Here is a 23,861-nt window from a genome sequence, read left to right as displayed (position 1 = left end):
CTGTTAAAAAAGTTTTAAAAAACTTTCACTTTGGATTATATTCAATTCAAAACAGTAAGAAAGTTTGCTAACAGGTAAGAGGCTAATAAACTATAGATCCTGTGAAAAATGCATGGTTATCGACTGCGACTGAATTCAGATATCCTTGATAGGAATCCATTGATATGTGGTATTTGCCATAAATATTTGATCATAGTTCATTCGGAAGGCAACATGAACATCTGTTTCGATTCTGCATCGCCTTCAGAGGCCAGTGGCCACCACTTGCTCTTCGAAGTGCGCCGGCGCCGTGAGCATCTCGCTGCTGTCCCGGATTCTGGTTCGGATTTGGGTTTGGACTCGCATGCTCCGAGTGAGACAACCGACTGTCGGAGGCGCTGGCGCTTTTGCATTTACTTTTCACTTTCAGTTTGTCGAGAACTGTTTGTCTGAACGCCCCCAAGAAAACGCCGAGCGGAGCAAAAAGCGGGACGCAGTTTGGGCCAAGTTTTTTGTGGCCCCCGTGCGTGCAGAAAAGTCTGAGAAAAGTGTCAGAAAATTTGTTTTTCCAAAAACAGACAAGGGGCCAGCATCGAATTTCCCGGATCGAAAGCGTGGAAAATGTACGCGCAGTAGTGCGGAAAATGTGCGGCTAACGAAAGGAGGAGCGGAGGAGGTGGGAAAAGTGTAAGAGGCGACAAGTGTAAAATGCAATAAACCGAAAGGCGTGCGTATGTATGTGTAAACACTTTTCCCCAATTTCCCAGCGAAATGCGGGCAGATGATGGACGAAAGTCAACAGGAGTATTAAAACACCGTAAAGCAATTGTTTAATCAAACATCAGCGAAAGCAGATTGCCTGCCCAGAAAATCCATAAAAAATGAGAGATTTTTCCTGTCTGTCTCTCTTGTCCATGTGTGTGTGTGGGAGTGTGTTTCTCAGTGTGCGTGTTTGTGTGGCAATATTCGTTTGCTTTTTTGATTTGTGAAAATGTGTGTATCCGCGAATGTTGCCGTTGTTGTTCTTGTTGTTGTTGCTGTGGCGCTCGTTCTCTCTGCAACAACAACAGCCGTAAAAAATAACAGAAAACCAGAGGGAAAATAATAGTGGAAAATACACATCCAGTTCGAACCGCCTATGTCCTTGCCATGCGGTTAGCTCATTTTAAAACACGCTTTTTAATTGCACCTTATGGCGTGCCTGCAGCCCAACAACAAGTTGTTGTTTCTGCATAGTTGGCCTATTTAAATCGACCATCGCCTCCAACCCCCCTCTCCCCACACGCACCGCCCACTCAGGATATTAATTTGACCAATGGGCCAGCGAAAATAGAGAAACAACATAACATGATAAAAAAGCGTTAGGCACACAAAATATATAACGGTCGGTCCCACGAAAGTGAAGGTCGTCTGTAGGAGAGAAAGAGAGAGCGAGGCAGCCAGGAGCAAACAGGACACTGGAAAAAAATCAAGCGTTGCTTTCCGATATTTCTTTAAAAGTTCATTCAATTAATACAAAATAAAAATATTTTTACTGTTAGGCAGATTGTAGTGCTCTCATTTACATTTTATTAACATACAAACATAGTTTATTTACTATTTCTCTGATTCAAACAATTACAATATAATCATTAAATATTAGGATAAAGTCAGTGTAAAAAATATTATTTTTTACGGCGACATAAGCATATGTGTTGATGTGTTTTATTATCTTATTTCTTATCTTATAAATAAGCCCAATATTTCGAAATGTTAAAGTAGGCTTATTATCCCGGACTTGATTTAAGTTGAACAATGATTTTTCCCATATTAATGAGAATAATAATAATAAATTAAGATATCAAATATATGTGCTATCCTTTTGGCCAGTGCAGCTGCAGTCCATTTGTTGGCGTAAATGTGCGAAAAATCCTTGGCTTGGTTTTTGGCGCAACAACAAAGCTGCACTAATACCAGCATCACCGATGCAAGCACACACACACACACAAAGGCTTTATCTCTCTTCTATGTGTGTGTGTGTTTCTTTGATGACGCGCTTAATGCAGCAGAGGCAGCGCAGTTGCAGCGCAGCTGCCGCGCTTCCAGTAGTTGTTGTTTTGTTATCATTGGTTTAAAATTACACTTTCATTGCAGCTTAATGCACGTGGACACCACGTAGTGCGGTTCTTTTCTTACTTCACCTCAATTTGATGGAATTGATTTTAATAGAAAGAAATGCTTTTGGTCTTAAAGATCTTATTAGTAATAATCAGAAACATGGAACATCTTTTGTTTCGACCCAAATTTATTTTGCTACCCGTGGTTGTATCTCTATGCATATGTCTCTTACACCCCAATAAGCACATATAGTACACAATCCCGTACGTGGTCACAGTTGTACGCGTATTTATACGCAGATATAATCACATTTTACGCATGGAAAGGCTTAGCGGGCCTACATAAATTACGCCATTGGCCTCATCCGACCAACCAGAAACCCACCCACAGCTGTTGGCCACACCACCCACCCAGTGCGACCCAGAATTTAGCTTTTTGGGCCACTTGCACGTCCACTGGTCGCCCCGCATCCCGCTGAACCGCTCCTGGTGTCCTGCTTGCCATGGCCATCAGGACGAAAGTTTTTCGGTGCTAGTGGTGGTGGATTCGCTACATTGCAGCTCTTCCAGCTGACGATGTTGGCCAACTGATAAGCACGACTCTATAAAGTTTTAATGTCCTTTGCAATTAATGCGAACAACGGCGGAAACTTCCAAGTTTGATCCTTTGCACATCCCGATTCGCAACATTTCCTTATATTATGTAAGCTATGGATTTGAGAAAAAGAGAAAACTAAAAGTATTATTCACTTATAATATGTTTTAAGTATAATATACAGATCCTACAAATTACACAATAAAAGGTTATAAACAAAGTTACCAAGTGTAAAAAGGAAGTATTTATCAATTTTAAATTGTAATTCATATACTTTGAAATTTTATAATATATAATATAATATATATATGAATATATTTCATTTCAAAGTATGAATTGTTTCCTTTTTGATTGAGTTTTTCCAAGTGCACGTGCCATTGGGTTTCCCAATTTCCAGCAATCCTTGCTCCATCTTGTTGGCTGCCCAGATTTGTTTCGGAACATGCAATTTAAATAATAAATCACCTTGTAATCGAATTGTTGTCGACGCATTCGGCCTTTTCTTGTATTGTCCTCTGGCACAACATGGCGTATGAGCAATGCTTGAATTAATAATACGTATACGCAGTGTGTTGCGGCTCCATAAAAATTAATATGCGCAGGATGCTGAAAGCTGGTCAATATTTTTCTTGCCAATGCAAACAAATGTTGCTGAAATTATTTTACTCCGTTTCCAAATTGAGATGATTTTAATTGGCCATGCATCAGTTGGCGAATAATTAAATGCATTTAATGCAAGCCTTTGTTTGAATTTATAGCCAACATCGCGATGTTTATGATTCAATTAAAAATTTATGTTTTTTAAATAATTATTGGGAATAGCTATTAAGATATGTGAATGCTTTTCTGTGCAAATGGTAATAAAATCCAAATAATTGCGTTCAAAAGCCACAAATTTGATTATGATTCCATGTTTTAATATTATTATAATAATAATATAAGCATAATTAGCTTAGATACATCTGCTGACCCAAAATGCAGTGCACTCTGTGTGTGGGATCAATATTGCAGCAGAGATATTTATAGAGCTCTGATGATTGAAAATAAATCGTGTATAAAACCGATTTAATTTCCATGGGGGGCAAAAGGCGCCACTAATGCGAATTAGTTTCTTTGAAATGCTTGCCAAGTAGACACCTTACTCGAGGAGACACCTCCAATTGGGCTCCTAGTGGGAGGATACATAAGACCCTACTTAAGCGCGGCGACACACTCACGGGCAAAAGTGAAAAGTACAAGGAAAATTATAAAATCTTCACTGGGCCCAGCGACAAATGGCGAAATGTTTTTTGATGTTGGCCCGACGGCGAGGGCAAGGGCCCTCCTCCTACCCAAACCCAAACCCAAACCCGAATCCGAACCAATCCCAGTCCGGATCCATCCCAGAGCCTAAGCCGAACGCTAGCCCGAAACCGAAACCGAGACCCACGTCCTAAGCCCGTATCCAAAACCCAAGGGTCCTATGAGCAGGCGCAGAGAAAGTGAGACTCTCACCCACTCTCCCTTTCTCTCATTCTCTCGCGCTTCCCTGCTCAGTTGTACATATTTCTCATTTTTCATAAAGCCGATGAAACAAATTTGAAAAGAACGAAAAAACTACTTGTAAACAAATGAAAATCAACGCGGGGAAATGTGGGAAATTCGAAGCAGTTGGGAAAACGCAGAGTATTTTTGGTCCGGTCAGGAGGTTGTTGTTGTGATGCCTCGAAAATAGCCCCAAACAACAACACACACAACTTAACACGTAAACAATGTTAACTTATTGTCAATAAAAATACAAAACTGAAATGCCCACCAGGCTATAAAATTGCTTTTATGATCTGGAAACGCTTTCATTTCTTTTTGATTCGCATTTTGCCTCAAAGTTGCAGTTGTGCCCGTCGATTTCCTCACCCCGCCTCGATTTTCGCGAAAATGACTTCCGCTTTGAGAGGGCTAAAAAGAGAAAGTCAAAGTCGAGCCGCCATAATAAGGCGGGCCCACGCAATGGCCGCGATGGAAAATTCACAGGATTTCCGTAGATTTTCCGTGCGCTCCGCACATTAATGCCTAACTAGCATTTGGGGCCACCAATTTTGAATGGAACGGTCTCGAGGGCCGAGTGGGTGGTCTGGTCCGCCTGCCCGTTTGTACTTTATAATAAACAAAAACAAATAATAAACATTAAAAAAACGGGCCGTCAGGAAACACAAACAGGGGCGGAAAAAAAACGAATGCGATGGCTGTGATGCTGATATGCCCTGAAAGCAACATTAATAGATAATGATTGTGGAGGCTGCGAGGTGTAAATTGATATGATTATTCCCATGCTGAAGGTCAGAAAAGTATGCTATATTTATGCTGATGGTGGTACTTTTATATATAGAAGAAATCTTAAATAATTACTATTTGCTAAAACAAAACAATTAATTATGTTAAATTGCTCTTAGAATTATCATAAATTGTTATGAAATAATAAACTACAATATCCTTTAAAGTTTCATTATGAATTTTTTAAATTTTTTAAAGAAACCAATTTTTAAATCATATTAAAGTCCTAGAGATGGTTTGTTGGATTGTTTTCAATGAAAAATCTGATTCGATATATCTTCTCATTGCTGAAAAATATATATTCATATCATTAATTATGTAAATTGACCTTTCGCACAAAGAAGTTCTTCGACCGAAATTGATTGATGGCTAAAAATCTACTGGGAGTTCATTTCGCTCACCTTTCCATTCAGTGCGAATCCGAAATTTTCTGATTGAAATGTTTATAATGCCTGTCACAGTTCAAAACCAAGTCCGAATACTCCCACTCGAATGAAAACTGAAAAAGTCTCACATTGTTGGTTGTAGGGAACAAGGTATGGATGGATGGATGAATGGATGGATGGACAGATGGGTGAATGGATGAATGGATGGATGGATGGATCCACATCATTATGACCAGAGATGAGAGATGCTTTGTTGCCGCTGCTGTTGTTCTGCTTTTGGGCTATTTGCTCCCCCATCCCCCCACCCCCGCGGAAAAGTAAGACCTTGAGACGAACTGTTACTAAAAGCAGCCAACTAACTGGCAAATAATTAGGCAGCCCCGCGCCACGCAAAACTAAAATAAACTATGCAAATAATTAATGGAGGCACAGGGTGGGACGACTAAGTATAATAGGGACATGTGGCGCCTTTGTTTCGCCAGCAGCCGGAAGTCGCATTCAGCAGCCCCGGTTTGGCGCCAAGGTGTTTTCCACCGGACAGCCGGACGGGTCACCACCACCCACCCCACACCACCCCACCGACCTTGCCACCTCGTTTGCTGTTTGACAATTTATTCTGGCCACCGAACAGGCTGATCCTGCCGCTGGATTGCCTGATGGCGATGTTGAAGCTATCCTTGAATCGCCCAACGACACCCAGACATCATCATCAACGTCAGCAGTGGGCGGTGGGTGGTGGGAGGTGCGAGGTGTTAGGTGGGAGTGAGACGGATCAGGAGAGCAAAGCAAACGGCATTGATTAATTTCCATTTCGCACAATGCGAGCTACAAAAGCAAGGTCAACGACAAGAGACACACTATGAGAAAAGATGAAATAACACTGTTAAACATAAGAACTTTTTCCATTTGATCATTTCTAAGGGAAATCAATAACAAAAAACAGGTTAACATGTCTATAAAAATAGGTAACAGTTGATGAAAAATATTTTCAAGTGATTTCCTTTTATATTTCGATTCAATTGACTCATTTCTTTGTATAGTTTAAAATTTAATGTTAAGAATTATTTTATCAAAATTATTGCTATTATCCTTACATATTTTGAATGGCTTAAATGTGACATATAAAATATTATAAATATTGTTAAATTATATAAAAATTTAAAAACACATTACACATAATACAAAAAACACATGTATTTTTTTCCCAAATTTCTCTTCGGACTTTGTATTTTTTCCAGTGTACGTCTTTGAAGAGTAATAACGTCAATATATAGAGGAAATTTGTTGATAGGATAATGCGGCATTAAAACATTAAGGCCTGACACTCAGCTGGGTTTCAAAAAGTGCTGGTGTGTGTGTGTGTGTGGGTGGTAGTGGGTGCTTCTATAGGGCGTGAGTTCTGTGGGAGTGGCAAGCAAGGTTGAATCTGTCGGTTTGTTTGACTCTTCAACGTTTAATGGGCGCAAAATTTGTTTGCTTATTGTGTGATGTGATGCACTGAGTGAACTGAGCTTACTTGCTTTGCTTTCTACAACTATTCATTTGAAGCTTTTACTGTATAAGAATAATTTATTGACATTTTATATCCTTTTTATACATTACTATAACAGTTATACAGTCCAAACAATGCGTCGATGCCATCAATCAAAATGAGACCCTAATATCTATTTTGCATGTACTGCATGCAAATACTAGTACTTATGATTTAAGCCGAACATAGTTTATCCTAGTCCCATTCTCATCTATCACTTGAGCTAACCTTGTCTAACCTTAGGCTTCAACTATCGACAACCTTTTGGTGACCGTGTCGTGTCTCACTGGTTTCCATTCAGCAAACTAATAACTCCTAATGGCCATTGTTATGGCAACGACGAATGACAAACGCCACATCCACTTTAACCCGAAACACCTTCAACTTTTCTTTCTTCAAGAGTCATTTGGTTACTGCAAGGAACTCATTATTTTAGATGTATTAAAATATAGTAGTAAAATGAAGAAATAGGAGAGCTAGGAGATATTTGAGACCATATAAAGTATTTATATTTTTTTAATCAGTATCAACAGTCGAGTCGCTATATCCATGTCTGTTTGTCCATCCCTTCGTTTCAAACTCAAACTGGTCTTTTAGTAGTAACGCTATCTGCATTAAACTTATCCAAAAGTTTTTTATCTATTGAAAGTATAATAAAACGAATACTTTGAAAATTTAAAGTTTTATTTTGAGCATATAGCTATCATAGAAAACTGTCTATGTAATAATAATCTAATACATTAAAAAATAATTCTTAGTTTCGTTATTTTTGATCACCGAGTGATCTTACTCGGCATACAAAAGTGTTTTTTCAATATAAAACTATTTCAAGAGTATATAAGATTCAGGGTGACGAAGGTTGCTTCCCTTATTGTTTTTTGAACCACATATTCTTTTATTTTTAAACACCATGTGAGCATTGTTACATAATTTGTATATTAAATCACGCATTTCACAGTTAAAAGTTGCTCTTAAATATGCAACCACTTTTCATTAAGGTGCGTAAAAGATTTTCCCGCATTTTCTGGCAGTGCAATCGATGTGCTCTTGGCCGGAATTACGTAGCAATGGAGTAACATAGTGTAACACAACTAAACACAGAGCCATAAATATTGTATAAATCAAAGAAACACATTATATAGACTTCAAGAGTCATGCCAAGCCATGACGTTTATGGAAACAAATGACTTTTTGTCACAGTTCCCAGTTGGATGGTTAGTTGGGTGGGTGGTTTGTAGCCGCGAAGTGGGCGCAAGGCCAAAGGACAGACAAAAAAACTTTTTGCGTTCTAATTGTTGTTTGGAAAATGACTTGTGGCCCAAGGAAGATTTGCAGGGTGTTTACTGTCCATTGAAATGCACATAAATTTGTTGTGCGACTGGCGAACGGAGCAACAAAGCCACCCACGCATTCCGTCCAATCTTTCGCGTACACTCAAAACGGAATGCAATGGAAAATTCTAAAAGAGATTAAAATTTCAGCATGGCATATAAAAGCTACACTGAAAGCAAATAGTAATAAATGAAACGCCATAGTATGTCTAGTGTGAATTCATTTAAATCTAGTTCTTGAAATAATTTATTACATTTTAATAGAAAGACCAGTGTTTAAAAATTATGGGTTTCCTTCAATGTACATTAAAATATGAAAAGTTGTATTAAATGAAAACTTGTTTTTCAACCTTTTAAACTTTTATATTCTTCTTAAATAGTAATATAATATAATATAACATACAAAAGGTATGTTGACCACTTTCCCACTGTTTCCATCCCAGGCAAGAAGTTCGGGTCCAAACCAGATCCATCCAGACGTGGACAGATGGAAGACCATCCGGTGGTCGTTCACTCCACTGGCTCTGGCCAAAATATTGCTCCCAGCTGCCGGACCCATGCCAGACCCATGGTCCGTCGCTCCCTGCGATTCTGTTTGGCTTGTTTAAATATTTAGACAGAGCGCTGCTCGAAAACGCATTGAATGGCGTTGTCTGTCGATTGCCGTGAATCATTATATATACGCTGGGGCGTAGGGGAGTGGTGGGGATAAATTGATAATGTAAACAAGTGAAGCGAGAAATTGAGGAGTGGGCCGATGAGTGGGTGTGTGTGTGTAGTTTGTGCTCGGGGGCTGTTCCCCCTCAGATTTATGATAATATTTATGCTTTGAGAAAGTCGGAAAATCCAGCAGACACTACTACGAGTATTTGGGATTCCCCATAAACTTTCGAATTCGATTGAAGTGAATTTCAAACAATTGAATGCATTTAATTTAAATGTGGGCGGTTTTAATTCGATTCAGCGAACCCTAACCGATTGCTTTACTATACACTTGGTCTCTGGGAATTTGCGGGGGATTTAAGGGTAATCTTGGGCCTTTGTTTACAACAATTTGGAAAATTTCTGCACAAGCATTCGTCATTAAATAAATATTTTCAAATATGTGTTTAAAAATAGATTATACGGGTTTTTGCATTTCTGTTCTGTCTTTTTGGGAATTTTTATTTACAAAAACAATTATTAAATGGTACTTGATTTGAAATAGAGCACATTTATTTTCACTATGAACCATTGAAGATTTTAAGATATTAGTAGGTCTTAACTTTAGCAAATAAAGTGCTCAACTTGCAGCAAAAATTTCGCTGTGAGCGTGTTTTGAAAACTTTTCGTAGAATTAAAACCCTCATTGCGACCCCTTTTCCTCCCACAAACTTGTCCTAAAGTGCGGCGAACTTTTTCACTTTCTTGCAGTGCTGCACATCAACACAACTGGAGAACACGAGAAACTTTTCATATCCCCGCAGTGAACGATAAAAGCAAAAGTAGCAGCAGCCACAGCAAAATGACAGCAATAAGTTCAAGCAATAAAACACAGCTAGCCAGAAGTTGCAAACATGCACTCGCAGCACAATAAGGACGGGCGGCGGTCGAAAGCTTTAAAATAGGAGTTAATCACCGGACTCCCCATCCCGCAGAGCGCCCGGCACACCCGGGACACCCCAATAAACTGCCAAATAATATAGGATATTAGCCAGTCGGTGGACGGAACCCAGCGAGGAGCGCAGGAAAGAAGCCCTACTGTCAGCCGGGACACTGAAACATTCCACCCCATAGCATGGCCTCGGTCGCCGCTTGGCTGCCCTTCGCCCGGGCGGCGGCCATCGGGTGGGTGCCGATAGCCACCCACCCACTGCCACCGCCCCCGATGCCCAAGGATCGCCGCAAAACGGACGACGAGAAGCTCCTGATCAACGTCTCCGGGCGGCGCTTCGAGACGTGGCGGAACACCTTGGAGAAGTATCCGGACACCCTTTTAGGTGCGTATACGTAATATATTACTCAAGGTACTAAAGGGGATCAAATCCAATATAAATACAAGCTTCGATTTGAAAATAGGAAAGCTAGTAGTTTACTATATCCTTTGATTACTAATCCCATACTCATTGGGCGGAAGGTCAAAATTTATAGCATTAACAATTCTACTTTGTACGTTTTAGAGCCAGCATCATTTTTTTTAATAGTTTATACAGTTTACAGACGATTGGCTGTACAATAAATTATTCACTCTGAATAATAAAAAACCTTTCAGTAAATTCAGGAAAATCGAATAAAAAGTGTTCTTGAAAATGCTTCTCTCTACATATATACAAGAAATTTATTGTTTAACATTTTCATATATGTATTTCTCGCTAAAAAGAACAATCTAATAGCTCCCAAGAACTTTTTCAGATATTTACAAGCTTTAAAAATGATTTTTCTATATTACCAACTGTAAACAAACATTATTAACTTAATGAACCACTACTACCACTTTATTTATTCACACTTATATTGGCTACATTCAGGTTCCAATGAAAGGGAGTTCTTCTACGACGAGGACTGCAAAGAGTATTTCTTCGATCGGGACCCGGACATCTTCCGGCACATACTGAACTACTACCGGACGGGCAAGCTGCACTACCCGAAGCACGAATGCCTCACCAGCTACGACGAGGAGCTGGCCTTCTTTGGCATAATGCCGGATGTTATAGGCGACTGCTGCTACGAGGACTACCGGGACCGGAAGCGGGAGAACGCGGAGCGGCTGATGGACGACAAGCTGTCGGAGAACGGGGATCAGAATCTCCAGCAGCTGACCAACATGCGCCAGAAGATGTGGCGGGCCTTCGAGAATCCGCACACGTCGACGAGCGCCCTGGTGTTCTACTATGTTACGGGTTTCTTCATCGCCGTCTCCGTGATGGCCAACGTGGTGGAGACGGTGCCGTGTGGCCACCGGCCGGGCAGAGCGGGAACTCTGCCCTGCGGCGAGCGCTACAAGATCGTCTTCTTCTGCCTGGATACCGCCTGCGTGATGATCTTCACGGCGGAGTACCTACTCCGACTATTCGCCGCCCCCGATCGCTGCAAGTTCGTGCGCTCGGTGATGAGCATCATCGATGTGGTGGCCATTATGCCGTACTACATCGGCCTCGGGATCACCGACAACGACGACGTGAGCGGTGCTTTCGTCACGCTGCGCGTCTTCCGTGTCTTCCGCATCTTCAAGTTCTCGCGCCACTCGCAAGGACTCCGGATCCTCGGCTACACGCTCAAGTCCTGCGCCAGCGAGCTGGGCTTCCTTGTCTTCTCGCTGGCCATGGCCATTATCATCTTTGCCACCGTCATGTTCTACGCCGAGAAGAACGTCAATGGCACCAACTTCACATCGATTCCGGCGGCCTTCTGGTATACCATCGTCACAATGACGACGCTGGGGTGAGTTTACTCATAGTGATATAACATGTACATATGTGTTCCCTTTACTTCCTCATGCCAATTAAAAGGGCTAGATTTTCCATTGCCTTATCTAATCTTATTCTGAAATCTTTCCATCCGTCGCAGATATGGCGACATGGTGCCAGAGACAATAGCTGGCAAAATTGTGGGCGGCGTCTGCTCGCTCAGCGGTGTGCTGGTCATCGCCTTACCTGTACCTGTTATCGTATCGAACTTTAGTAGAATCTATCACCAGAACCAGCGAGCGGACAAGCGCAAGGCGCAGCGGGTAAGAAAGGCTATCTGGGGAATCCAAAGGAATCCATCAGTGTCACGGAAACTGCAGACTGGAATTTCCTGTAGTTATAGTTAGAGATTTTGCCAGCAGTTTCTGTGACACCGATATTAAATCGCTGGAAATTTAGCTGGGAGCCAGTGAAATTAATGCATTTTTCCGTGTGCATCCCAACTGAACGACACCCACCACCCACAAATACTCATTATTTGTTATGGCCTTGCAGAAAGCTCGCCTGGCGCGCATCCGCATTGCCAAGGCCTCGTCCGGAGCCGCCTTTGTCAGCAAGAAGAAGGCCGCCGAGGCCCGGTGGGCTGCCCAGGAGTCGGGCATCGAGCTGGATGACAACTATCGGGACGAGGACATCTTCGAGCTGCAGCACCATCATTTGCTGCGATGTCTGGAGAAGACAACGGTGCGTATACGCAATGTGCGAGGCAGCTTTGTCCTTCGCTGTGCAGCTCTATCTCTATCTCTCTGTATACATACTCGTAAATGTGATATGCGTATTATTGTCACTCGATTGCGCGCTCAGTGTTTGAACTTATGATTTGAACTTTTCATTTCTTACTACCTCTCGAATCACACTCTGTCTCTATACATCTTTCGTTTTTACTCCGTGACAGATGTAGCAACATTTGAACATCTCAGTTGTAGTCAGAAATTGTAAGGTTTGCCACGAGCTCATTGGGAAAGCAATGACAACGGCATCAACGAGAGCGACACCCACAGCAAAAAAAACCTCAACGGTGGCGACAGCAAAATCAGCGAGTGGCAGGACGAAGGATATGTTGTTGGGCGTTTTAGAACTGACGTGTCTTCTCATAAATCAAAATGATAGTCAAAAATCGCGGAAAGCCAAGAGAAAAAGAAACTGAACTGAAATATTCAGCATCTTTTGTATGTGCATTTTGTTAAGCGTTTTAGTTTTATCGTTTTATTTGGATATGTTTTCTGTACATTATTATGGTATTTATCGTTTTTGTGTGCGATCTGTTGTATTTCGTCCTAAGTTATATGTTCTAAGTTCACCATTTGTGTCATGTTTTTCACACGATCTGAGCCCGAACTGGCTTCGAAAATAAGCAAATATAAAACATAGAAATAAAAAGCAATGAATATCAATGTCTATGCTCTGAAAAAAAGACGAATATAAATAAATTCGCCAAAGTAAGTGCTTTCGGTTTGTATTTAAGTTCCGTTCTTTCTTCAATCTTTCTCTATCGCTCTCTCTCTATCCACCTTTCTCGTTCTATCTAAACTCGTTCATGTTTACGCGTTGCACTTAATTTTTATGATTTCCAATTTTCAATTTTAATTTCTTCTTTGTTGATTGTCGGTTGTTTTTTGTTTGATTTCAAATAGCCTCTGGCATTAGAAAACGATTCGTGTTGAATGCTATGCGCTGTGTTCTGTTTTAAGTTCCTCGAATAGGTCATTACCGAACAGAATCGGTTCGAACGATATGCGAATGCTCCCCCACATGCTATCAAGAAATTTCCAAAACGCCCATTTAGCCATATGCAATCGATTGCTGTCAACATAAGGCCAGAAACCATATCAAAATCTAAACATTTTAAATGCCCAGAGGGGCTCATCAAGTGAGGCGAAGTATCGGCACGAAGAATTCAAAGTCACTAAGTGGATATGAAAAGCCATTAAAACAGACAATTTGTAAGGCCTAATTTATCGAGAGCAAATTCCCATTTCATTTAATGGCACAGCATTAACTATTTTTTTATGAGCACAATTCATAATTCATTAAAAATAGTTCTTGGCCAGCTTGCTGTGTTATTTTCGAAGACAACAATTTGTTTAAAAGTTGGGAAAACAACGCAATTGCTTAAGAATAATGAAAACATGGCGAGAAAATCAAAGGGGGGTGGTAATGGAGTTTTGTAAAGTAAAATTTGGTATGCAAATGTAAATACTGCAGTTCTTAAACAAATCTAAATAAATTAAAAAGTTTCAGAATAATTTCTTTATTAACACCATTTTATACCCATAGGTGAATAACACCTTTTACTTATATGAATTAAAGTGTTAAATTTAGTATATAGTTAACCTAATTGACTAAACTTTTCAGTGATTTCCACTCTGCTTTCATAATCGATTATTATGCACCATTACCATTTTTATTTTGTATGTGTGCTAGCCATAACCAAAAGCCATTTCACTTGATGAGCTCTTAAAATCTCTACTTAAAGCAGCAAATCAATAAAATAGCGTTTTGTCATAAATCGAGAATCGGTTAGAAGCGGCCATAAATGTGGTCGCGTTTTGAGCCAAAGTCGCACTCGAATGTCGCTAGCTGGCGCTTGCTTACCATTCGTACCGCTCTGCCACGCCCCCGCCACCGCCCATGCCCTCCGAACCGCCCCCCGCATTTACCGCTCTCGTTCCGCTAAGTGACTGCCCGCCCGCCCGCTGCCCCGCCCCCTGGCTGTTTCGATAAAAAGTTTGTTCTCATAGTGTTTTTGTACAATTGTCATTGCTTAGGAGCCGCAAAAAAAGAAAAACAAAAAACCAACAAGAAAATCACCGAATTTCCCATTAACAAATTGTAGCGTTCAAATGTTTATAACTAGCCCCCCCACCCCCTCCCACCATACCAGCTTAATGTTTTAATTGTTGTTTAAACTCGAAGGGGCCAAAAACGCTCGCTCTTCCCCTTTCTCCTTCCCCCCACCCCTCGCTCCAAGTATTTGTTTATGCGTATGTACTTGAACCCAATTCTTAAGTCCTGTGTTTGGTGTGTGTGTAAAATCCCGCTCCCCCTCCCAAGATTTCTATATTGTAAAATTGTGGAAAAAAAAAGAAAAGAAAAACATTGTACTCTATGTATTCTTCGTTTCTCTTTGTAAAATTCTTCTCTGGCTGTACCTCTCAATGCTCAAAAACCTCAGGATCGAGAATTTGTCGAGTTAGAAATACCGTTTAACGGCCAGCCCAAGAGGCCGGGCTCCCCGTCCCCGATGGCCAGTCCCGCCCACTCGACAAACAGTGCCGCCGGCCTGCTGCAGTCCTGCTGCGGCCGCTGCTGCTCGCAGCGCTACCAGGTAAGCTATACGCCCCGACATACCCTGTACGGGGAGAGAAGTGCGGGAGTTACCGCCGTTCGGCACTCGAGGGGTTGAGTGCCCCCACAGGTGGGTCCAAAACCGCTTTCCGTAACCCTCTCTCTTTATAAGTACTATATACCGTTTGTGTGTGTTGACTTTGTTGCCTCTGTTGGTCTTGTAATCTTGTAAATTTTCACATCTCACCTACGGAAGAACTAACACATCCTCGAGGATATCACTTGGGTGCATCTTAGGGAAATTAACATGATTTTGGTGCTCCTAGTCATTAAGCTTTCATTTAAATAAATTCATTTTGATGTACCATAAGTACCTAATCATAACAGAACTAATTATATCAGAGCTCCTTTTCCTATGTCAAATATATAGTTTTTTACATACATCAAAAAGTATGCTATGAGTTTTGCAATCATAATGTAGTAAGGGTGTAGATAATATGTAGAATGTATAGTGTAAATTTAAAAAAAGAATGCAATCTCTTTTCGAAAATTGTATCTTGAAAAATTGTACAAAAAGTTGTGTAAATATAAATTCTTTGCCTGCAGTCAAATGGAGTGCGCTCTTTATTGAATTAAAATGTATATAATAACGAAATTTGATTAAGATATATAACAAACAATGTCCTTTCCTTCATATATGTATATATCTTTAAAATCTTTGAATAGAATTAAAAGAAAGATGTTGATTTTAAAGATGTACATACGAATCTCCGAACTTTTATTTATCATTTTTATAAAATTATCAAGACATAAAACTACAGCAAAATATCTTAGAATATATAGTCAATTTCTCAGTGGGCATCGTTTAGTATGTTTTGAGTATGATAGGATGCTGGAATCTCTATGCAGCTTCTGTATTAGTTGTAGGCACATCATGCTATTCTGGAGCTATCATTAATCATGTGAACTCTGACCCCGAGCGGTAAAAGCCTTAATATTAACATTTTCTGGTCTGTTCTCGTTTCTGTTTAGGCCTGCGGCAAGTACATGCCGGCTGCCAGCAATGCTCAGAATAGCCAAAACAATCAGCCCATGGATGGCACCTACCTGGTGGAGGCCTCGTTCTGAGCCGGCGGCAGCAGGTTGGCGCCGAGATGCACATCCTCGGCCAGGGAGGCAGTCACATCCCAATCCAGATCGAGATGATTTACGTTTACGTTTAGTCTAACTTGAAAAGTTTTTAAACTAAATTGAATTCGTTTTGTAGACATGTCGTGTGTGTTTAGTCGCCAAATATAAAATTGATGGACCCGCGGAATAACTGAAGCCGAAATACAACTGTAATCTCTAAAATCTGATTTTCGAGTTTAACGAGCAAAATATTTAGATAAATGCAAGCACTTGCAGACTCAAATGAAAGCAACACCGAATGTGTAAAGTATGATGGGCACATTAAAATAAAACAAGTAACAAATGAAGTGTGTAAAAGTATGCCCAACCCAGTTTCTGCGGCGGCAAAGTCGGATTTGATTAGCGAGGACCCGTTAATGAAAAAACCCAAATATTAAATATAATAATATGCAACACTATTTACTTTATTTAGGTGACAAGACAACAACAGCAAACCACAGAAACCGAAGCATTTTAGAGGAATTTACTGTGTATGTTTTAATAACGTGAACATAAAGTAGCATAGCAGGCGAAATAGTTTGAAGAGAGTACTAGAAAGACCTAGCTAATAGGATCAATAACTGACGACAAGGGCAGAGTCCAAAAAACCAATTGAACAAAATCCGAACACAATAAGGAACATTTTAACAGCAAACGATTTGTGTGGCCAGGAAACGAGGAAGGATTGAAAGTTTGCGAGAAAATTATGATGATATTAATACGAATTCGTGTATTTTTTAAGTGGTCCGTAGTTTAGTAGTTATGATCTTCATCCCCTACTTCTCTATTCTTTCTCATCGACAATGATCTATTACCGCATTTGTGTGACAACCTCATTTTCCCCCCAAACAAATTATGTATATGTGTGTACAGCAAAGAGGTTTCAGTTCGTCATTCAACATTTTCCATCCTTTTTCCGAAGTACTCCAAAATGAACTAATCAAAATCTATTGAAAAACTAAAAATTACAACTTTCTTCCAAGAACTAAGTTAGCGAGATAACTATTTAAATGTATATGTGTGTGTAGGAAAGGCTTTAACGAATTGGAACATTAACTAACTAAATGAACTCTTAGCAAATTCTAACAGAAACTTAAAGTATATTAATTAATTCTAAATTAAAATCAAACATTTAAAATTAGTTCAAGTAAACAACTTAAAAGAAAACAACAACATAAATATGGAGCTTGTATGTATGTATGATAAATTTATTATGATTACTCTAATTATTATTATTAGTCGGCGATGAATACGATAATAGTGTTGCCCATTTGTTTCTAACTCTCTAAGTTGCCTAATAATTTCCCAAAACAAAACAAGCTAAACTAACAAAACTGACAGCTTTTGTTTATCAAAACGAAGTTGTGCATAAAACGCTTAAGAGGCGATTTATGATTAGATCGGAGATTTACGAAAACCACATCACGATAACAAACAAACAAATTTGGTTACTAAAACCAACTCTTGTAGCGATATTCTAAAAGAAAACCAAAACTATCAGATTAACGAAAGTCGGGGTCGAAACCCAAATCCGATGGAGGAAGACGACATTTCTCTTTTGATTTTTAGTGATATGTAATTCGAATTGAGTAACAGCAAAAACAAATACTCTGCCACGGGTCTCTGAGAATGAAAAAGCTAAAGATTAATAATGAATAAAATAAAGAAATCTGTTTACTTCCACCATACATGCGAATACTCCCAACAATTCATCTAGGTTCTAGAAAGTAGATATTAGGGTGAACCGAGCTGGTAAGTTAACAATTTGGGTAAGAAAACAAACAACAAGATTTTGTGAGAACAATCTAATATACATAAATACTTGACTTTTCATTTCTTCTGAATATATATACATTTTAATATATAATTATTTCAGATTAAAGACTTTATATCATCAAAGAGTATCTTTATAAGGACCTAACTTCACCTGAGCTCCAAAACTGAAAGCAAAAGTGAGATAATGTCATATCCAAAATAAAATTTCAGGGCCACCCTACCACTGCCAACACATCCATATAGGTACTATATTCAAAAACTCTCTCTCGGAGACAACGCCTATATGAACTTGTAGGAGAGATCGGAAACCGACCAATCGAATGGCAAAAGTCACGGAAATTCCCACCATACATCATCGGCTATATATCCAACCCAGAGATCACCGCTATATCTGCTGGAGCTGGCGCTACGGGAGTGTAAGTGGATGCTCAGCCGGTATAATGCCACACGATTCGATGCCAAACGATCGTCTGAGCCACCTTAGCAATTTGCTTTTGGCCCCAGACCGAACGAACAGATGTCGAATTGTGCTTTTGCTTTTTTGCGTCTGCGATAACCGGGCATATGGCCCAAACTAATTTGCATAGTCGTCGTTAGTCATATGCCTATGAGTTGTCGAGATCTGTGAACTTCAACTTGGCAGTGAAAGCAAGATCGCCGCGAGCTGAGCCACGTTCTTGCCAATTAGAGATACTTAGGTACATTTAGATGCTCTTACTTTATACATTTATTGCTTCCAAATGCTAAGCTTTAAGCTGTTTTGTTTAAATATGCAGCTATAAAGTTATATTCATTTATAACATATTCATTTTACTTTGATTTCACTATTTTAATTTAACATGCACCCTTTTTAAACTATTTTACAAAGTGAAATATTAAAACTGCTTTAACTATTTTACAAACTGAAAAAGTGTTAGAAAGTGTTATAATTTTGGTTTAAATCGCAAATAGTAGTATAGCTGTATTAACCTTTTTATCAAGCTAATCGATTGAAGTGCAGATATAAAACTTATTGCAATCTATTAATTACTATTAATACATATGTATTTTGCTTACTTGAGTTTATGGTTTTTACAAGTAATGCGATTTTCGAACATTACTTTTCCACACACTATCATAGTTCGACGGCCTTAAAAGTAGTTTTCCTCCAAAGTTCCTAACTATGTTGTTGCTATCCGATCTTTTCAGCTTGCCACCATTCTCTTGATTGCCTGCAAATGATCTTTCATATCGATTTCAATGAATTAGTGTTCATCAGCTGCTCATTAGCAACGTCATTGACTGCTGTTTGCGTCTGTATTTTCCACCTCTTTTCCTGTTCGCAGGGGGTAAAATAGCTCCAAGTAAAGGTCGTGTCTATAAATCAAGGCAAAACAAAAGAGCAGAGGAGAGATACGAGACTTAAATACTAAAACTTACTCGTTTCTTGCTTGCCACGGCAGTTGGCCATAAAGCCAAACTGCAAAATCATAAACATGCATGTGTACATGTGGGTTTATACTAATAGTACGCTTGTTTTGATGTGTTTCCCCAATGTTAAGTATACGCAATGTGGGCTTCGTTTTTGGCTGTTTCGCTGGTCAGACGCTAATATTAACTTCGGTAAGCTAGCTTTATGACGTTATTTATCACTCATACAGCTAGATAACCAAAGACAACATAGCACCCTGTATATAGAGCCGGTTGTGTAACACTGCAGATGGTTGAAAGGGAAAGGAAAGTGGCCTCCTCTTTTGTTAAATTTGATGCACGCTTATTTCGCCTCACTTTTTTGGCCAGGGCTTATTTTTATTTTGTGTATTATTTATGTTAAGTGCTCGCTAGCCCCATGGACATTCACTCGATTGCTCGTTTCACCGACTTGTCGCCCACTCACGCACACAATCCAATTTCCCACAGACACATATGTCGTCATTGTTGCTTTGGTTTTGGCTTTGGCTTTAATGTCTTATACGAGTTTTTTTTTTGCGCAGGCGTCGCCGCTGCGAATGCATTGGGAAATGCAACGTGGAATTTGTATGCATTTTGCATAGACGGCGCAACGAGATAATGGTCGGAAAAAGGTCAAAGTTGGACGAGCGCGCGTTCGTCCAGAACCAGAAACGGAATTGAAACCTCGATGCCATGGGAAGAAGCGAGGTGCTGCAATGATTTTCCCTCGCTCCAAGAAATATTCCCATAAATATGCACGCTACGACGATCAACAATTATGCCCACCAAAACGAGACCCGTCCCATTCTTACTCTACTCTTACTCCCATCGCATTCTCAATGTTTCGGTTGGTCAAGTGACTGTAACTGGAACGACGGAAGACATAGTCGCAGTCCAAGACGGTGACCAAGACGGTGACGAAGGCGAAGACGAAGACGGAGGCATTGGGTGGTGGTGGTGGGTTTAGTTTGGGTTTGGTTTTGGGTTTGGGCTTGGACTCGAACTCGGACTCGGACCTGCATCGGCATTATAGCGCCGGGCCAAGTCAGTAAGTGAGTAAGCCAAGTGAACGGCTGAGTGGCCTTAGCTAGGTCCACAAGTCTACAAGTCTACGGCCTGCTAGACGAGCGTTCCGTAACGCAAGTTCCCACAATTATGCGCCTCGCTCGACTCCACAACTCCTCGCCCCGACTCACACACATAGTCACTCGTGCACCACTCTCTACTGGTAATAATCGCTGGAACATAAAGTGGCGGAAAATGTTGAAAAGCACCCAAGCAGCCAGGCGAATTTTCTGAATGTCTTACTTCACTGTCTTACTCTACTCCACTTCACTCCACTTCACTCCACTCCACTCCACTTCACCATTTTGTGCGCCTGCCTCAAATTGTGCAATGTATATTGTGTGACGACAGTAGCCAGCCACTTACGCTCCGCGATCCATTCAATAGGCTAAAGTACGAATGCCTTTTAGGAAACATTCAAAGTCTGGGGCCGCAGTACCAGATCCAGATGAAACGCTAACTGGCTTAATGAAGGGTTCTTAAAGCTAGTTAGTTACACAATGCCAACTTATATTAGTTAGCAAAGGTCTACGCTTCAGGAGAGGAAGCTAACCCACCTAAGATTCAAGTGAGGAATAGGTATATTATCTGCAAAGGTACCATGAATCCCACGGCAGTTATATTATAAGTCGGTGAGTAATACAAAGTTCCCTGACTTTCGCTCTCCAGGCAAATCTTGAATTAGTAGCCATCTGTGATGCACTCAGCTAGTGACTGTTTCTATACAGCCTTCCATTGAATTTTCTTCTTTGCACTTGCAAAGTGAGTACACCTGGAGATAGATCTCACCATATAAGCTCCAATCCGAACGAATCTCTCGACTCGAGGCGGTGACGTAAATTACAGAATCAACATAATATCCATACCAAATATAGATGCGAGTTGACGCCTAGTCGCTGACCGCAGTCGTAGTCAAATAGTTCCAAGAACAAATCACACATCACGAGAAATGGAGGGGCATGTACTATAGCATCAGCATATTCAAATGGAGCTATTCGACTGGGCGAGATGCCGCCGCCGATTGGGGCCACAAAAGAGCCGAAAGCGGAGACTTTGCCTAGGCCTAGATCGCAGATCTTAGCATATATGTACATATAGGAAGCTGATTACCAAATCGATTTCGAGTTGCCGCGGAACACGTTTTCTGCGGCCCAAGCCAGAAAATCAAGAGTTTACCGTGCATATGAGATGAGGTAGATGACGATAGCGCTATTGAAAATTCTGCAAGCGTGTGTCGCTCCTACAGAGCCGGATGTCTAAAGAATTTGCTCACGATCTACTATACGTACCTTCTATTATATATTCGAACGCTGGTGTGTGTGAGTGTGTGCGAGTGTGCGTGTGTGCCTGTGGGGTTATATCAAACAGCTGCGAATGCAAATGACATACCCAGATATCTTGAGGCTGGAGAGGAAACGACGAACTGAATATGGAACTTGGAAATGGAGTTGTGTTGAACGGTGGTGGCGCGATCTCCGAGCATTTCACACCGAATCGGGCACTAAACTGCACTGCTTTTTCTGATCTCGATCTCTGATTCGGCCAAGTGCGACTCTGGTCTCCAAAGATTTTAGATTTTTCAAGATTTTGGCTCTGGCACCGGATTGCTTTAGCACACACCTTCAACGCCGCCAAACGCTTCTAAACTAAATTCAGTTTTGGTAAAAATGCGACAAACGAGCTCCAGATCAGCTTCTTGAGACGTCCGACGTCGACGTCGGCGCAGCCATACAGTACATAAGCCCGCTGCCAGGTATCTCGTCGGTGTGAGCCGCCTCTGCATTGGTGTGCCGATGATCCGATCGCTTACCTGTAGCGCCGACTGCGACGCCGGCAGCGTTGTTACCTGATTTTCGGGTTTTTGTTTTTGCCCTGCGAGCGGCGAGCGACCCATGATTTCCCGCCAAATGAGAGGCACACAGGTAAGACAGGTAAGGGTAGGAGACAAGTACAAAGCCTGCTTGCCCAGGTGCCACTGTGTGCGTGAGTGGGCCTCTCTTCGCGTCGATGTGTGGGTGCGGCAAGGTGTATGTACCACACACACGTACACGGGGCATACTCCACCGACTTATAGATGGCTGAAAGACGTTGCCTAACGATTGTCTTTGTGGCTGTGGCTAGGGCTATTGATTTTAGATTTCAACAATGCGGGTGAAAAATGCTCAAAATTATATTGCACGAAAGCTGAAATTATAAAAGCTGCCATTACAAGCAACCCATACAGGGTGAGCTATTCGAAAAGTTTAGGGTACTTTGTCAGAAATTTCGTAGGATAATTTAAGAATAGAAAAACACTTAAAGCGCTGAATCTCTACTTTGAAAAAGAAACTGTTAAATGGATTTTGTATTTCACCCATTATAAGAAAAGTTAAATGGGAGATTTTATTCTTAATGGTATCTACAGATTCCTTAGTGGTTGTTTTTAATTTGAATATACTATTGATTTAGTTTGTTGCAAAAATTCAAGCTGAAACCCTGTTAAGCACATAAAAGTGTACGATTTCTGGTTGTGTTTTTTGCCTTCGACAAATTTGTTGACTGGTTGACTTTTGCCAAAAAAATATACAGCGCGAAAAAGCCACAGAAAATAAAACACGGTAAAACCCAAAAATAAAATGAAAGAAGCCCGCAAATGCCAAGAGAAACTTGATCAAGAGTTAAGAGGTCGGCCGAAAGTTGCCCATCTGACTTAGCCGGGTATCTTGCTCCTCTATAAAGAGGAGTGTGAAAATTAACAGCTGATCTTAGATACGGATACGGCCAAGAGATCCATTTACGGATTGACGTGGTCTAGTGGGAATTAAATCCAAAATCATAAGCTATAACTATGGGCGTAAAATAGCATTAAGTTTGATTATTAAGATAAAAAGTATTTGGCTATTAAATCACAAACCCATTTATTGTTATAACTATGGGCGTAAAATAATATTAAGTTTGATTATTAAGATAAAAAGTATTTGGCTATTAAATCACAAACACATTTATTGTTTGGTTTTTTTGTATAAATAAGGGAAATAAAAACGTTGAATACCTTTACCAAATGAAATCTTTATAATTTGTACAGTACTTAACTAAATCTAAAATAATCCTTGAAACAGACATTCCGAAATTTATTATTTTTTTCCGGAACGTATGGTGTGACATCTGCTTGAAGAAATTTTCAACAGAAAGAAAGCAAGATAATCTTTATTCAAGGCATGCACAATCCCAGAGGAAAAATCCCGTCGAGGATCATCCCTTGTTCCTGGCAAATCCTTACTTGTTTCGAAAATCCCACCTGAACATACCCATTTCGAACAACTGCTGCTGAGAACCCACGTACATCACGCAATCAACTGTAGCGCAATGGCCACGCAACAAGCAGCAAAGAATAAAAAAATCACTTTTATGGCAAAGATCAAACTGGCAGAAAAACAACAACGATGTCGAAAAATACGTTACCAAGGTAGTCCGACGA

At 40.4% G+C, this 23,861-nt stretch overlaps 1 protein-coding gene across 4 annotated transcripts; it reads left to right on the top strand.

Annotated features, from left to right (window-relative positions):
• The first annotated feature begins 418 nt into the window (after window positions 1-418).
• On the top strand, window positions 419-17,820 carry LOC117140013 (potassium voltage-gated channel protein Shal). Of its 4 annotated transcripts, none has more exons than XM_033302731.1 (7): window positions 419-655; window positions 9,642-10,207; window positions 10,736-11,648; window positions 11,775-11,937; window positions 12,170-12,358; window positions 14,850-15,002; window positions 15,995-17,820. In XM_033302731.1, the coding sequence occupies exons 2-7, from the start codon at window positions 10,006-10,008 to the stop codon at window positions 16,088-16,090; spliced, it is 1,716 nt and encodes a 571-aa protein (XP_033158622.1). In that variant the 5' UTR covers window positions 419-655; window positions 9,642-10,005; the 3' UTR covers window positions 16,091-17,820. The 4 variants fall into 4 exon arrangements, with proteins under 4 accessions (XP_033158622.1, XP_033158621.1, XP_033158623.1 ...); XM_033302730.1 differs by having other exon boundaries at window positions 419-666; XM_033302732.1 differs by lacking the exon at window positions 14,850-15,002 and having other exon boundaries at window positions 419-666.
• The last annotated feature ends 6,041 nt before the right edge of the window (window positions 17,821-23,861 follow it).

The sequence above is a fragment of the Drosophila mauritiana genome, chromosome 3L, assembly GCF_004382145.1.
Source record: "Drosophila mauritiana strain mau12 chromosome 3L, ASM438214v1, whole genome shotgun sequence".
NCBI classification, from domain to species: Eukaryota; Metazoa; Arthropoda; class Insecta; order Diptera; family Drosophilidae; genus Drosophila; species Drosophila mauritiana.
Note: the sequence above shows the minus strand (reverse complement) of the source record. Positions and strands in the feature narration are given on the sequence as shown.